At 38.2% G+C, this 15599-nt stretch overlaps 1 protein-coding gene across 5 annotated transcripts in view; it reads left to right on the top strand.

The window, feature by feature from the left end:
• Window positions 1-2229: 2229 nt before the first annotated feature.
• LOC111850305 (protein unc-13 homolog B-like) overlaps window positions 2230-15599 on the top strand; it is a 51202-nt gene continuing 37832 nt past the window's right edge. For all 5 annotated transcript variants that reach the window (XM_072708858.1, XM_023824048.2, XM_072708857.1 and 2 more), the window contains exons 1-3: window positions 2230-2556; window positions 10993-13477; window positions 14831-14856. In XM_072708858.1, the coding sequence (XP_072564959.1) occupies window positions 11137-13477; window positions 14831-14856 (2367 nt within the window). In that variant the 5' untranslated portion in view covers window positions 2230-2556; window positions 10993-11136. The remainder of the gene's footprint in view (window positions 2557-10992; window positions 13478-14830; window positions 14857-15599) is intronic.

The following is a 15599-nucleotide window of genomic DNA, read 5'->3' as shown; positions in this document are numbered from 1 at the left end:
GAAATGACGTTCCATGGCAACCAAGTTAGATTGCTATGGAAACACAATCTTGGAAAGGATTGAGATTATGGTAGCATTGCTATAGGTGTTTCTTAGCAAAAAGGTCTGAGTTAAACATGTAGTACCAGAATAGTATTAGTATTAATCTTTTTGAGTGTATTTTCATGATACATGCCTACACCGTTTTTTGCACAAACAAAGAATATTCATATTTATGGATATTCATGCATTTAATTAGATAAAATTAAACTGAATGAAATTTGTACTTAAAGGAGCCTAATAATCAATGTTTTGTAATTTAATGTTCTGTATTACACATCTTGGTTTTTCAAATTTGTTTTGTAAATTCTGTAAAAAACCATCATGTCTTTGGATAAAAAGAATTCACTGAACACCGAATGCAGCGTCTAACAGACTGTGTTGTAATGGAATGACTGCTGTGTTTAATATGTGATGTAGAAGAAAAGTTGTGTAAAGGTGGCTCAGTCAGTGGCATCATTGCCTTGGATTTCAATGCTGAAGATTCAAATCTCGCCCCCCATTCTGTGTGTGTGTGTGTGTGTGTGGTCCAGGGATACCTTTTAGTGTGTGGGACCAAATGTCCCCACAACGTAATAATAACCTGTTATTTTGACATTGTAGGGACCATTTTTAACCTCAATTTCATAAAAATCAGTGACTGCAATCAAAAAACTAATAATGCCAAAACACTTGTATTTTGTTTGGTTACTTACTGTATGGTTAAGGTTAAGGCTGGGTAGGGGTTAAGGGTGTCGTGATTGGGATTAGGGTTTTTCCCATAGAAATGAATGGACGGTCCCCATTTAGACCAACTTTGTTTGCTTTGGCTAACTGTGTGTGTGTATGTGTGTGTTTATGTGTTTCTGTTCTGGAATGGATTGGTATCACAGCAAGGATGTACAGCTGCTTTACGCCCCAAGCGACAGGCCCCCCTGTACTGCGTAGGTGGTTAGAAGATGGATAGACAGAAGTAAAAAAAAAAAATGTTTTGGTGAAAACACCGTAACACCCTGGTGTTAAGGATTGTTACGCCATTTTAATTACTTGAACAATACTTCAACACGAAAATGTTGGACTGCATGAATGAGTTAGTGGCTTGAAAAAAGAACAGATTCATTTTCATAACACTTATAGGGTAACTTTTCACTTAGTCCTTTTGTTATTGATTTTTCTTTTTCCCAACTTTTACCCCCTGGTTCCTCATTTTTAAATCCTGTGATGCTCATCCCAGGTCCACACAGTCCTCATAACCTCCCTAATCCTTGCATGGCTGCAGCTTTGCAGGTTACATTATCCCTCCCTGGTTTTGGGATTTTGACCTTAAGTAGCTGCTCCGCTCCCAAAGCTAGAAAGGGTCCGATGGCCCCTGAGAGCTGTGTGAAAGGCGCAGATATAAACTGGTAGTCAAAATGACAAGGTGCGGAAGCTGACCAAATTCTCCTGCGGCTTTGAAAATTTAATTGGAAGCACTGTGGAGCCTATTTCCGGTATTGGTCAAAGAAGCTACATGACTTATGGCTTGCAAACCGCTTAGAATTCAGTTCCTGCTGCGATAGACAACAAGCTAAAACAGTTAGCAAGTTATTCAACAGCATATAATGGAAATACATCAGTTCTTGATCTAGATATTTACTTAGATTTACTTCTGCATTTTTTATAAAGTACATTTTCATCTTCTAATTACTGTCGTATCTCCTAATTGCAACTCAACTTGGCATTCTTCCCTCTTAGTAACACTCTCCCTCATTAGTTACATGACTTGTATAAAGCCAGTAAAACATATTTGTTCTCTGAGATCCTGGCAGCTGAGAGTTTACCGTTTTATTTATCTTTGCAAATGCATGTCCTTTCTATTTTGAATATTTCCTAAACTGCACCAGATTTTCTTGATATAGAAGAAAATAAATAGCAGTCTAATTCATCTGTGAGTGTGTTTTTGTGTGTATGTGTGCATCTGTGAGAGGGAGTTGATGTGTCAGACTCGTTGTCAGCTGAGAAGAGGTTAAAGCAAGAGAGACAGAGACAGAGAGAGGGAGAGGCAGAGGAGAGCTTGTAAAATAAGAAATCTGCCGCTTGACAGTTTAAGCATTGTGCAACTAGCGGCACTCAAAAACAAAGTAATTTTAGGGGCGTCAGCTATATTTGCTATTCATATTGTGGTGGGGAGAGAGAGGGAGGGAGGGAGGGAGGGAGAGAGAGAGAGGCAAAAGAGCGAGAGAGCAGCAAAAAGAGAGAGATGTAGAGGGATGATGAGACTTGCTACATGTCTGATGCAGGACGTAGTTTGCTTTCTGCATGAAAAGAGTGGCTTCTTGCATCTCAGCCAGCTTTTTTTAAATTGGCAGTCTAAGGATTGCTTGCCACTTACCTTTACTGACCATGCTGATGGAGAAAATATGAAAGAGAGCCTTGTTCATTTTACCTGCCTTTCCATACAAGGCACCATGGCATTGTTGGTTAAGAGGATATAGTAAAGTTTTCTTATAAACTTTATTCAGTTAGGTGAATTTATTGTAATTGTTTTGCCATCATGAGGTAAGTTTGCATTTATTGATCATTTTCTTTATTTGCATACTTTACATGGTATATAGTATTTATACGATTAGTAGTAATGTTTAAACATAGTTGAGTTGGTGTGCTGTTTGTTATGGTTCAAAAATATGAATAGCATCCTTTTCCTCTCCTTATCAAAGCCTTTTTTGGTTTATATTATGTAGCTTTGTCGCAATAAATAAACAGTTTCAAATGACCCTTTATGAACATGTAAGTTTTGGCCGGAAAGCATATAGTATTTTCTTTACATGAATATATTTCAGTATTGGTACCTCTCAATCAAATATTCTCTTTGTTCTTGGGAAATTATTTAATACTTTATCGCAGATACTTTTAAAGCTTTAAAGTGATATAACACAGCTGATATTATTATGATACGTAATGTGTACTACATAGCCCTAATATTTTAATCATAATATAATAATTTAATTAAATTTTTTCTTCAGTTCTTCAATTATATAAAAAATCAATATTACTGTTACACAAATATAAATTATCATTGTTAATATAATTTTTGGACCATTATATAGTTTGTAAAATTTTTTGGCTATAGTGCTTGGTAGAAATTTAGATTCTTTGTTCCTTTCAGTGGTCACAAACAAAATCTTGTTGGTCCCCTGCATGTGCAGTTATTATATGAACAGAAGATGATGTGAGGTAATCAAAAGGTTGTACTGCCTGTTGTGAAGGAAATTGAGCCATGAGCCAACTGTTTCCAGGCTATAGAAATGTGTAAATGGAAATGGCCAAATTTCTCTCTAAGAGTTTTTCTACCAGCTATTTCCCTCCACTTTCTTCTGATTTCCTGGTGATTACTGACAATTCACCAGGCATTTGTTCCAAAAAAAGTATTTAGTTTGTTTATTGTCTTTTTAAAAAAATGTTTTGACAGAATGGTGAGTTCCAAAACAGCGGGAAATATGAAACGTCTGGCCAGTTGAAGTTCTGACTGTCATTTCATCCTTATCAGCTGTGACACATCAGCAGGAGTCCGACTCAGAAGTGGAATAAAAATGCTTCTTTAATCCATTTATCTTCATAAGCGTTTATCCAGTACAGGGTCACTATGAGCTTAGAACGTATCCTAAGATGCATGCAGAGTAAAGTCAAAGCCCATCACGCACTAAGGGCAATTTCGATGTACCTGTTCACTGTGTCTCGTTTGAGACGCACCCTAGCAGAAGTATAGGCCAACTCCTCACAAAGGGCACGGCATGTTTTTATTTATTCTTTGGTTTATACAAGTTATACATGTTTTTACTTACATTTAATTAGCTTAATTTGACAAGTTATAATGTTATATTTAGGAGAGCATGCCCCCTGGTTAGCACTGTAACCTCACACTTCAATGGTCAAGGAATTAGCGCTCTGCGTGTGTGGAATTAGCATGTTTGGTGTTGCAGGAGTGTGCGTCTGGGGCCATAAATTGCATATATTGTTTGCGGGTTGTGCTCTTTGATGAACTGGCATTCCCTGCCCCCTGTGTGGCATTGCCAGTCTGCTACCTACTGTCTGGGACAGGCTCCAGGCTCAACCTTACTCTGTACTAGATAAGAGGTATGGACATTGGTTTGATATACACTGATTTATTGTGTAAAACTTACCAATTGATTTAGCCTGTTCATTAAAAATGCAGTAAATTGTTACTTTTAAAAAGAAAAGACATAATAATTTATCACTTATTTTATTATGGTTGCCCAGGCAGGCAGCCAAAAATACCATTCCAAGAATTTCTCCCTAACTGGATTTTGCAGCACTAAAAATCAGCGATTACTGGCACATCCTATTGGATTTCGTTAACGGTTTCCTTTGACTCAGTAGGCTTCAGTAGTTCATAGCAGCATTTTTTTCAAGTGTCCAGAAATCTTACTGGAAAATGTGTTATAAAGCATTTCTTGCCAGTGACTCATAGTGTGTTTTCAAACAAGTGACTGCTTTGCAACATAAACAGAAGGAATTGCCCTGTAGCAAAGCCAGAACATTCATTTAGCTTTGAACACGGGGACAAAGGACATCTTTTTGGGAGAGAAAAAAAAATTCATTCATAAGTTTAAAGGAAATAGCTTATTCGGTGATTTTGTTAATGAATACAAGGAAAACTAAAGTTTTATTTCCTACAACTTGTCGCAATGGTGTGCAGGGATAGTTTTCCATAAGCAGCATCCTGATGTATTTTAGGAAGCATAATACTATATTAGTATTTTTTAAAGTAATTTAGAAAAGTTTCAGTCTGAAAAGTTATGTTTGATTTGAATTTGGTATTATTTATTTCAGTACATAGAAATATTGTGTTGAAGTGTATTATCTTTTGTTACTGGCTTAAAGAAAATTTGTGAAAACCTTTGCTTTAGTAGGTTGGTTTTACTGCAGTCTGTGGAGGAGAAAAAAATAACTGACTTCCGGAGATCATGGCAAGCAACATGGTAGAATATATCAACACTAATGGTTTCCTTAATGAGTGATATTTTACACTGTATGAAACATTATGGAACCAAAATAAAATACAACTCTCTTGTTCCCCAACCATTTCTTGACATCTTTTAGATCATTTATATGAATTTATGGTAACACTTTACTTGACGGGGCACAAATAATATATACTATTACTTATGTATTAATTAATCACAAAGTAACTCTTAGTTACATACTGATCTCATGTTAAATCATCATTAATGAATCATGACACATGTTTTATCAAGCAGTTACTGTATTTGTTACTATATCTGTTAATTCTGTAAGTTTTTGTGAATTACTGAAGGAACTATTGAAGGAAAAAGTCATGAATAACACAAGTGAAATACTGATATGTTTGTTCATTAATGAATCCTGATGCATCTTTTATCTGAAGTAGCAATTATATTTGTCCATGGCTCATTCATAATTTGTACTTCAGTAGTAAATAAGTTATTACTAAGTATTTGTGCCCTGTCAAGAAAAGTGTCACCAAATTTATTTTAAATCTTTTCTACATTTGGATGTTTATACTGTGTTCACTACAATGCAACACAGATACAAATATGCACTAATCAGCCATAACATTGAAACCACCAACCTAATATTGTGTAGGTCCCCCTCGTACCGCTAAATCAGTTCTGAGCCATTGAGGCATGGACTCCACAAGACCTCTGAAGATGTTCTATGGTACCTGGCACTATGACATTAGCAGCAGATCACTTAAGTCTTGTGAGTTGCGAAGTGGGGCCTCCATGGATTGGACTTACTTGTCCAGCACATCCCACAGATGCTCCATGTTTAGGTGGGTGGCACATATCAAAGCTACATCCACATGGTTTCCCAGCAGAGCATTGTATCACACTACTTCCACCGGTTTGCTGGGTAAATGATGCATACATGCTCATGCACCCGGCCGTCCACATAGACCAGGCCACCTTCTTCCATTGCTCTATTGTCTGGTTTTGACGCTCATTTGCCCCTTGTAGGCACTTTTGGTGGTGGACAGGGGTGAACATGGGCATTCTGGTTGGTCTGCGGCTACGCAGCCCTGTACGCAGCAAGCTGTAATGCATTTTGTGTTCTGACACCTTTCTATCATAGCCAATTTTTCAGGATTTTGTGGTGCAATAGCTCTCCTGTGGAATCAGAGCAGACGGGCTAGCCTTCACTCCATAACTCCAGTTCTGGTTTACCAGTTAGCCTTCCTTGGACCACTTTCAGTAGGTACTGGCCACTGCATGCCAGGAACTTTCCACAAGACAAAATTTAGTAGAAAAGCACCACCCGAATAAGGGTGTAGCAGTGCAAGCGATGAATCTGTTTAACGACAATGCAATTTCCACATTTCCGAAAAATCGAAAAGGAGGCAAAAGCGGCTGTCACTGGATAGGTTCCTTGTTAAAGTCACACAAAAAGAAAAAGATTCCAGTGAGCCAACATATAGCAGTGATTCCGTTAGTTATAGTGACAGTCATCGTACAAAAAAACCTTCCTCTTCTCTCTCTCGTCTCCCTCACACCATCCATGAAGTGCAGGTTAATTTGTTTTAATTAGTTTTTTGTATTTTACTTTATATTTTGTACTAATAATTTTTCTATGAATATGTTTGGGTTGTGGAACGAATCTTCTGAGTTTCCATTATCTCTAATGAGAAAATTCGCTTTGATATACGAGTGCTTTGGATTACGAGCACGTTTCCGGACCGAATTATGCTCGCAATCCGAGGTTTTACTGTGTGTGTGTGCGCGTGTGTACAGTATATATATATATATATATATATACAGTGGTACCTCGGTTCTCGAACTCACTAGAACTCGAATTTCTTGAAAGTCGAACAAACCAGTTTGACCTAGAACTCGATCTGAATATCAGAAGTCGAACCGTGAACGCTGACCTAATATAAATTGTACGCGCCAGGAAATTAGTCATACTACTGTACAATGCAATTCTTACTTGAATGCCATCTTCACAGACTGGACGATTAACCAAATAAAGCAGCGCAACATTACAGTAACTAACAATAAATAAACCACTAACTTACGTGTACTATTAGAGCATTTATGTCATTTATTTAAACTTTATTTTACCAGGTAAACTAATTGAACACCAGTTCTCACTGCTTTACGTGATATTCGGGAGAAATAGCAGATTACGTATACAACCGTCATGCATGTAACTAAACTCTTCAGCCAATAAGGGCAAAGGTGTGTCGTCACGGAGGCGGTTCCAGTTTGTGCAGCCGGGTGAGAGGTCGCAATGCATCTAACCATAATGCATTGCGTCAGGATCAGAATGCATTGCTTTAAGCCAGTGCTGTAAGCAAGTTGAACGCACCCAATGACCGGACTGGGGAAACAAACTGAAACGCGGACTTAATACAGAGGACTAATGACAACAACCAGAAACAGTGATTACATGGGGATCCCACACGAGGTTAACGAGGGGGCGTGGCACACGGAAGGAGCAGACGATCAGGGCAGGACAGGGGTAATGTTGGGATAAGATCTTTATCGTTTTGGAAGCCATTAAGAAAAAGATGTTCTTCTTGTTTTATCCTGTTCATTTTGTGTTTAAATGCTAAAAAAAAAAAAAAAAAAAACATATTTAGGTGTAATTTTGGGTGGCCGGGAACCAATTAATTGGTTTTCCATTATTTCTTATGGGAAAAATTCGATCAGAACTCGAACTTTTTAGGATTCGATCCGGAGTCCGGAACGGACTAAGTTCGAGAACCGAGGTACCACTGTGTGTGTGTGTGTGTGTGTGTGTATATATGTATATATATATATAATTATTTTTTTAAATAGACATACACACATATATACTGTGTGTGTGTGTGCGTGTGTGTGGGTGTGTGCGAGGATGTCCTGAGGATTGAGAAACACATGCCTCTTCTGTTTGTCAGAAAATAAGGAAGAAGCAAAGGCTAAACAATGTGGTGCATGTGAATTTAGTTAATGGAGCTTATAATTAAAATTTCAAGTACAATGTAAATAACTTTTTCCCTCTAAGACCTTCTTTAGTAAACCATACTGTATATGGTAATAAAAGCCAGGTAGTGAAAGGTTCCTTCTCCATTTACACTCCAAGCAGTGTTACTCTGTAGGAATCGACCATTCCGCTATCAATCTGCCAAACATAACAAAACAATTGTTTTTAGTGACCTTTGCCAGGAGTGTCTTTGTTGGAAGGTATGTGCTCCTAATTATTCTGCACTGTCTAAGGCTGTGTGGCCTGCATTTTTACTGTTTTTGGTGCATTGGATTTAGCTGTTTGCCTGCCTTTTTGGTACGTGGATGTCTGTGTATTTGAATCACACCCAGGAAAAACAGGAAGGAAACAATTGGCAGTTTAGAACTGCAGTAATTGCACAGTAACAACAGGCAAATGAATGGCCTGATTCTTGAAAATGCAGAGCTGCATCCGACATGCTCGTGCATTTGCATGCTTGATTGATTTTATTTTTAAACCAAAAATCTTATAAAATCTCATAATCTCCCAAAAGCTAAAATCTTTCCATGCTAGCACTTTTAACTCGTAATATATAGAAACTAATTTTTTTTATCCTTAAAATCAAATGCAGCTCCAAATGACAGACTTTTATTCCTAGTAGTAGTTGTCTTTGCTTTTCAGTCCAGGACAAAAGACAGCATTTCCCTTTTTTTTTTCTTTTTTTTTTTTACAAATTCATTGGTTAAAGTCATGTATTAAGAACATATTTGATATGACGTACTGTAGGGGAAAAAAGTTGAAAAAATACAAATCAAATTTTATCTTATATCACTTTTTGATTTGTTCTTTTCTTAATTTACTGAAACACTTATCTCATCATTTTGTTTTTCTTATCTTATAATATTCCAGTGTAACTAGAATGACATTATGGGTTTCAGCACATTAGTGGTTTAAGCCGTTTAATTATGAATATATGCGATACAGCTCTGTAAACAGGTGCCCTGTAGGGCCTAATGTGGGAATTACTGGCTAGATAATCATAAGAGACATTCTGTTCTAAAATACATTTTTATTAATTAAAGCATTTAATTTAAATTCATTTTCCGTAGCATTTGTCTTATACTGGCAACAACGGGCATAAGGCACGGAGTAACCCGTCGTAAGGCACCGTTCACACACACACAGTTTGGCAAGTCCAATTCTCCGTAGCATGTTTTTCAGTTGTGGGGGGCATCTAGGAAATGCCACGATGGCACAGGGAGTACATATGATCTCCAAACAAATACATGGAGAACCTGCTCACTCCAGACACAATGAGCCAGGGAACTGAACTCTGGTCTCTAGAGATGTGAGGCAATTTGAAATGTATGTTTTCTCATTTTAGCAGAATTATGCTTTTATTCTTTGTTGTTGAAGTATTTTTTATTATTTTTTGTATTTACTTCTGGGCTAAAATTATGAAAACCAATAACTAAAGTTCTATACAAACACAAGTATATGAAACATCAGAACAGAGCTGTATGAAATAAAGTCCTAAAAGCAATAGAGATGCCCATACTCCAAAATTATGTGAAACTTGTTTTGTTGCTTATCAAATAATTTGTGCTTTATTGGCTGTGTTCTGGAGCAATCAATGACTACAAACTAAAATAGTTCAGGTTGCTCATTTCTCCATAACATGTTTGCACACCACACATGTGATCTAGCCAGCTTGTGCTTCACAAAAATGCTAATAAATGAATGGAAGGCAATGGCACGGTGTTTTGACTTTAGTTTTTTCTTGTTACGCGCAGCTTGGCAAACCATCTGATGTGTTGTCCAGTTGAACATTTGCTTTGTGTTGTGCGTGTAACAAACAAAAGAATGAGGGGGTTTGTGTTGTATAAGGGAATATGTGAGGTGTATGCAATTTAGCTGCGATTGAGTCAGCTGAATTGCATTTAATGGCATTACATAAGGCACACCAGTAGACTACATACCGAACAGCTGGCTAGATTTTTATTCAAACAGAATGAATTATTCCTACTGAGAATCTGGCACAAATGTCATTTTTAACTATTTTATTTTATCCTTGCACTCTACACTTGTAATATAAAAAAGGTCTGCATGATAGGACCTTGAGCTCTTAATTATTTCAGTTACCTCTTTGAATGTAATTTCAGAACAAAATGTTCTTCATGCTTATACAGCATTTAATACCCTTTCTAAGTCCTCTCGTGGCACATTTTATAATATGGTGCATGTACTGCACAAAGAAGGCCTTGAGATTTTAACTATATTACTGACTTCTTTGGTCTGTCTTTTCTTATTCATCGTGATGTGGATTTGGTGATAATAAATTTTATAATACTTCCGTTCGGGAAACTTGCGGGTGACCAGCAAGTTTTGGTGTAACGGGTGAAAAATATCCTGCTTTGCAATTTGTGGGTATGGGTGCACTTGGAAATCAATAGTCCGTAGGTGGACTGCGAGTCTAAATAGCGATGCTTATTTAAAAAATATAATTTTTGAAAACGTAAAAAAAAAATGCTACATATTTATTTACACCGGCGTGAGCCTACATTTTAAACTGATGAAAATACGCTTGGTTAATTTACATGTCCTCCAATAACTCTGCTTGAAATCACATTGGGGGTTGTGAGTGCGGTTTATATCTCGGAATCTATTTGAAGCGGGTCGCAGCAGATATGTAATGAAATTAGGGCTGCTGTCGGCTAATGGGTCGATTGCAGTTTTAAGCACTGCAGGTTCATGCAGGTGCAGGTTTCCAAAACAGGACCCATGCAGGACTCAGGACAGGTTTGTTTTTCTACTATACCAGGAAGACTTGATGGGGAAAGGAAAGAAAATGCTATGCAGATCTTTTACTTTTTTATTTTTCAGTTGGCCAATAATATAACTGAAATTAACTTTAGTGCTAAAAGATTTTACTGTGTTGAACAGTTGAACAAGTAACGTATGATAATAATGGTCATGCTTTCTCTAAACATGCATTTTTTTCTGATTTGCAAGCCATCAGCCAGGGTTGGGCTCCAAAAGCTGTAATCTGCACCCCAACCATGAATTTTTTTACACAAATCATTAAAATACTAAGAGCAAGGATGCAGGTGTGTATTTGAGAGTGTCAGAGAAGCACATGGGCCACTGTTTGAAGGGATGTTCTCTGGAACCGACTTCAATGGACAGGATGGGGCGTGTATCACTCAACAGTCTGAGGGAAGTGCTTTCAATACGAAAGGTACACAGAATCTCAAAGCAACCCAGGATCCTTGGAGCAAGCATCACATCCAGGAAGGGGAGAAAGATACTGAACTGGACTTTGCATTATTAAATTCACAGACTGAGAAAAACGCTAGGGGGGTCGTCACCGGTGCTCAGTATTGTTCTCTACAGGGTTCCAAAGATCAGGCCCTGGGCACTCTTAGAAAATCTTGTGTAGGGATGGAGGTTCGGGTTATGGAGAACTATAACAAGATTCCTTGTTTTGTGCGCAATAATGGACCAAAAGTAGGTCATGCTTTTTCTGACTCAGTCAGCTCTAGTTGTTCTGGAGCCAAAGGTGAAAGATGGGCTGAGAGGGATGGAAACACCTTTCCCGGTGCTGGTCATGTTCCGGTCTGCTCCATAAATAATGATAAAACAGGCACAGTAAAGGAAGAAGAGAAGTGTGAGAATGAGGAAGAATCTAGTGCCGTCATTGAGCACATACTAAAAGAATTACGTGGCATAAATAAGATCCAGGAAGAGATTTCAGATTTGCGTGAGTATCTCACATCAGTATGGGGTTCTGTTGATGAAATATCCAGCTGTGTCGATGCCGTTCTCATGGAAATTGAAGGACTCCGTTCAGGATCAAGCACAGGAGCGGGGAGTAGTGGAGAAACTATCATATCCCAAAAACCCAATAGCCAAATAGGTTTTGAGGTACAGGAATCATGTCATGCAGTAACCCAGGAACTCATAAAACTGCAATCACAGTTTAGTGAAATGAATGAACATACAAAGAGTTCATCAACAGAGGGTAACTGGTTAGAACCTGCTGGGTCTACGTTTCGGACTTCCTCTGATGGTTATAACTTGATCAAGATTCCTGATCAAGATCCTTCAGAAAAAGCATTGGAATTACCATCTTGCTCGCTGTCTAGAAAAGTCAGCTTTAGTTTTCTAGAATTTCAAGAAGGCCAGAAATGCCCAAGCACCAGTTCCCTGTCTTCAAGCCATAGCTCAAAGTCAAATGAATATTACAAAGGGAAACATCATGTATCTACCATGAAACCTGACGACTGGAGAACTGTGGGTACGCAGCACAGTGTAATTAAGAAGACAGATGGCGACCTTCAACTTTCTTTTCCTCAAAAGAATATTACAGAACAAGAGGAGAATCTTGGAGAAATGGATACATGTGAACAATGTAAGCGCACAGAACCTGAAAACACCACAGATCAATCATCAGTATGTAGTCCTGAATACCTTGTGTTTGAGAGTGATCGTCACTATAATACCCCCGCTGATTCTCCCAGATCAGCAAATTGGCAGGAACTCGGATATTCTAACCATGACAATGGGGCATCCACTGACATGCAGATAGCAAGTTGTAGTTTTGAATATGATTATACTGCCAGCTGTATTTACTCTCCTACTTCTGGCTACCATTATCTAGAGACTTACAATCAAGGATATGTGACTGAGCCCTCCAGAATCCCCAATCACAACTCGACCATTTTAGAGTGTGTCGGCTGCCATGACTGTGATCTTACACCTGATGATCTGGAAGTGGGTATGGGGCAAACTGTGAACCCAGAGTGGGAAGGACAGTCAAACACCATTAACACAGTTGATGCAGCCTTACAAGGAGAGGAGGAAGAAGAAAGTGTCAACTACCTTCCTTGTATAAAGAATGAGGATGAGGAGGCTGATACAGGATTCAATGTGAAAAGGTTTGGAAAAGTGGTGCTAGATTTTAAAAGTGCCGTTCGTTGTGCTCTACATAAACTGGAGACCACGGGTCCTCAGTTCTCTGAGGAGGAAATTGAAAGCAAATTATCCGTAAGTCCAAGTAGAAGCCTGGCAGAAATAGACAGCACAGAAAGTATCCGAGAGGAGGAAGGAAATAGCTCCATAGAACATTTTCCAGAGGTGGACGGTGAAGCCTGTCATACGGATGCAAAGCCAAGCCAGCTGGACTCCCTGGAGGAGTGCCCTCATACATGTAGGACACAGGTTGGTCTGCAGGGATCTCCAGGTACTCTTATCTCTCATGAAATGACTGCCAAGAAGCTGGAAGGTACAGGAGAAGCCCAGGCCACTGAGGAACAGAACTCCACCAAAGCAAAACTTTCTGAGCTCTGCACTAGCGATACAGAACTCAGCCAGCAGGAGGCGCGGCGTCTTAAATGCATCAGTAACTTCCAGAAAATCCTGAAGGAGAAGAGGCAGATGCAGCAGAATCTTTCAAGGATGACCATGCACACCTTTTCTCAGGAGGAGAGCTTTCCAGGTACAATGAACTTTATTGACACTTTTCATTAATACTCATTCCTGCATTAGTATAAGTTGCACCATGATGTTACTATTTACAGTATAATGCAGATCGACATTTTACCAATACCTTGGCGACACAAATGGAGTCCTTCCATTTTATTTTCTAGCAGAGTAATAATCCATAAGCATTTACAAAACGTGCCCAAAATGTTTGTAAAAATGCACATTTGGGACTCATGTACATTTATATACAGTAACTCCTTTATATTTGCAAGGGTTAGGTGCAGAACATCCTGTGAATGTGAAAATTTGCCAATAACCCTAACCTCAACCCATAGCAGTCTGCTAACCTAAGCGATAACAGAGAAAGTCTATTTATTACCAGTTTTTAAACAAACAGTACTGTACTGTACAATTGCATGTGAGATTGCTTTGTCATTTTCAGTGTAGACCTTTTTATGCTAAAATACAATCCATCTAAATTATACCCCTGCATGAACAAAGTAACTATAGTGCTGTGTGCACTGGAAGCGCTACGTTTTGGACCTATTATTAAAAATACAAAATGTCAGCACTGAAAAGTTACTATGAGAAATGCTAGATTCACAATATGTATAGAAATTTCTGTTTTCTTCAAGTGCTCCCCCAGTCCATTAACATCATAAGGTGAATTCGAGTTACCAAATTGCATGTAGGTATGAACTTATGAGTTTGTGAGTGAACGGTGTGTGAGTGTGTGAGTGAACGGTGTGTGAGTGTGAACGGTGTGTGAGTGCCCTACGGTGGGTTGACACCCCATCCTGGGTTGTTCCCTGCCTTGTGCCGGTAGCCTTCAGGATAGGCTCCAGACCCTTCGTGACCCTGAATAGGATAAGCTGTTACAGAAAATGGATGGATTGATAGATGGATGATTTTACAGTATGTGATCCAGATCATTTTTAGTATTTTTTGGCTTACGCATTGTCTGCCAGTTTCCGCGATGTTTCTGCAAGCTCCAAAAATAACTCATTATTCACAAGCAGCTCCGGAATAACCAAAACTGCGAATGTCAAGTTTGCAAATGTGAAGGGGTTACTGTGTATGTGTGTGTATTTTTTTCCCAAAAAAACATGCTGGTCGTTCATTATGAATGCCTATTCTGTTTAGTGTAGATGTGACAAAATAGATGACGTTACATGGAAGAGCAAATTATCAAAAGGTAAAAAATGTATGAAATTGCTTTATAAAAGAGTAGGCCTATAAACTGCAGTACATTTCATTCACTGGTTTGTTCAGCTTGTTTTAATAATGTGCATAAAATATTTCTAAAAACAATATTTTGATATTTTAAAATAAAGTTGTTTTCTTACTCTGCTTTCTTGTTTTGCAGAAGGCAGTAGAGGAGTTGTCCAGCAGGTCACTGACCACCCTTAAACAGAAACATCTCTCATGTTCTTTAGTGACTGTACTTGTGCATGAGGTTTACCATGTCCTCATGTTTTTTGTTCTCTGTGTTTGTTTTGCTCTGCGGTCTGCTTGTATTTCTTTTGTTGTTTTTGCAGTCTGCTTAAAGGAAAACTTAATTTTTTCTCGAAAGGAGACATTGACTCATCAATAAAATGTTATGGTGCCTACTGTAATCCTTTGGAGATAATGAAGCTGCTTAATATGTTGTATTGCAGATGGAATCATTTTTGTTATTTTGATTTTTTTTTTTTTTTACATCGTGGTTTGTTTGCTGTTTTCAGATGAGGGAAAGAGATCCTTAGTAAATAATTTGGGAACAAATACAATTTTTTGCCAGATTTGTTGATACTTTGTATGTCTTTTGCAAAACCATAGCAGTGTAAATTATTCTAACAAGTTCAACCTTTAATCTGCAATTACTGCTGCATTCTAAGGTAAGCAGACATGTGAAGCATAGATACCAAAAGCCTTTCATCAGTGTGGAGTTTTCTTAATATCATCTTCTGACATTTTAAGAAACATTATTCCGAAACATAAATACTGCAATGTATGTTCATGCAGCTTTTTGTGATGAAGTTGCTGTAGTCTGTGTAACTGATCTATCTGCATTGCTGTGAAATATACATTGGAGCGTTCCTTTAAGACAGGGGTGTCAAACATACGGCCCGCGGGCCGAATACGGCCCACTATGG

Source organism: Paramormyrops kingsleyae, chromosome 2 (assembly GCF_048594095.1).
Source record: "Paramormyrops kingsleyae isolate MSU_618 chromosome 2, PKINGS_0.4, whole genome shotgun sequence".
In the NCBI taxonomy this organism is placed as follows: Eukaryota; Metazoa; Chordata; class Actinopteri; order Osteoglossiformes; family Mormyridae; genus Paramormyrops; species Paramormyrops kingsleyae.
Note: the sequence above shows the minus strand (reverse complement) of the source record. Positions and strands in the feature narration are given on the sequence as shown.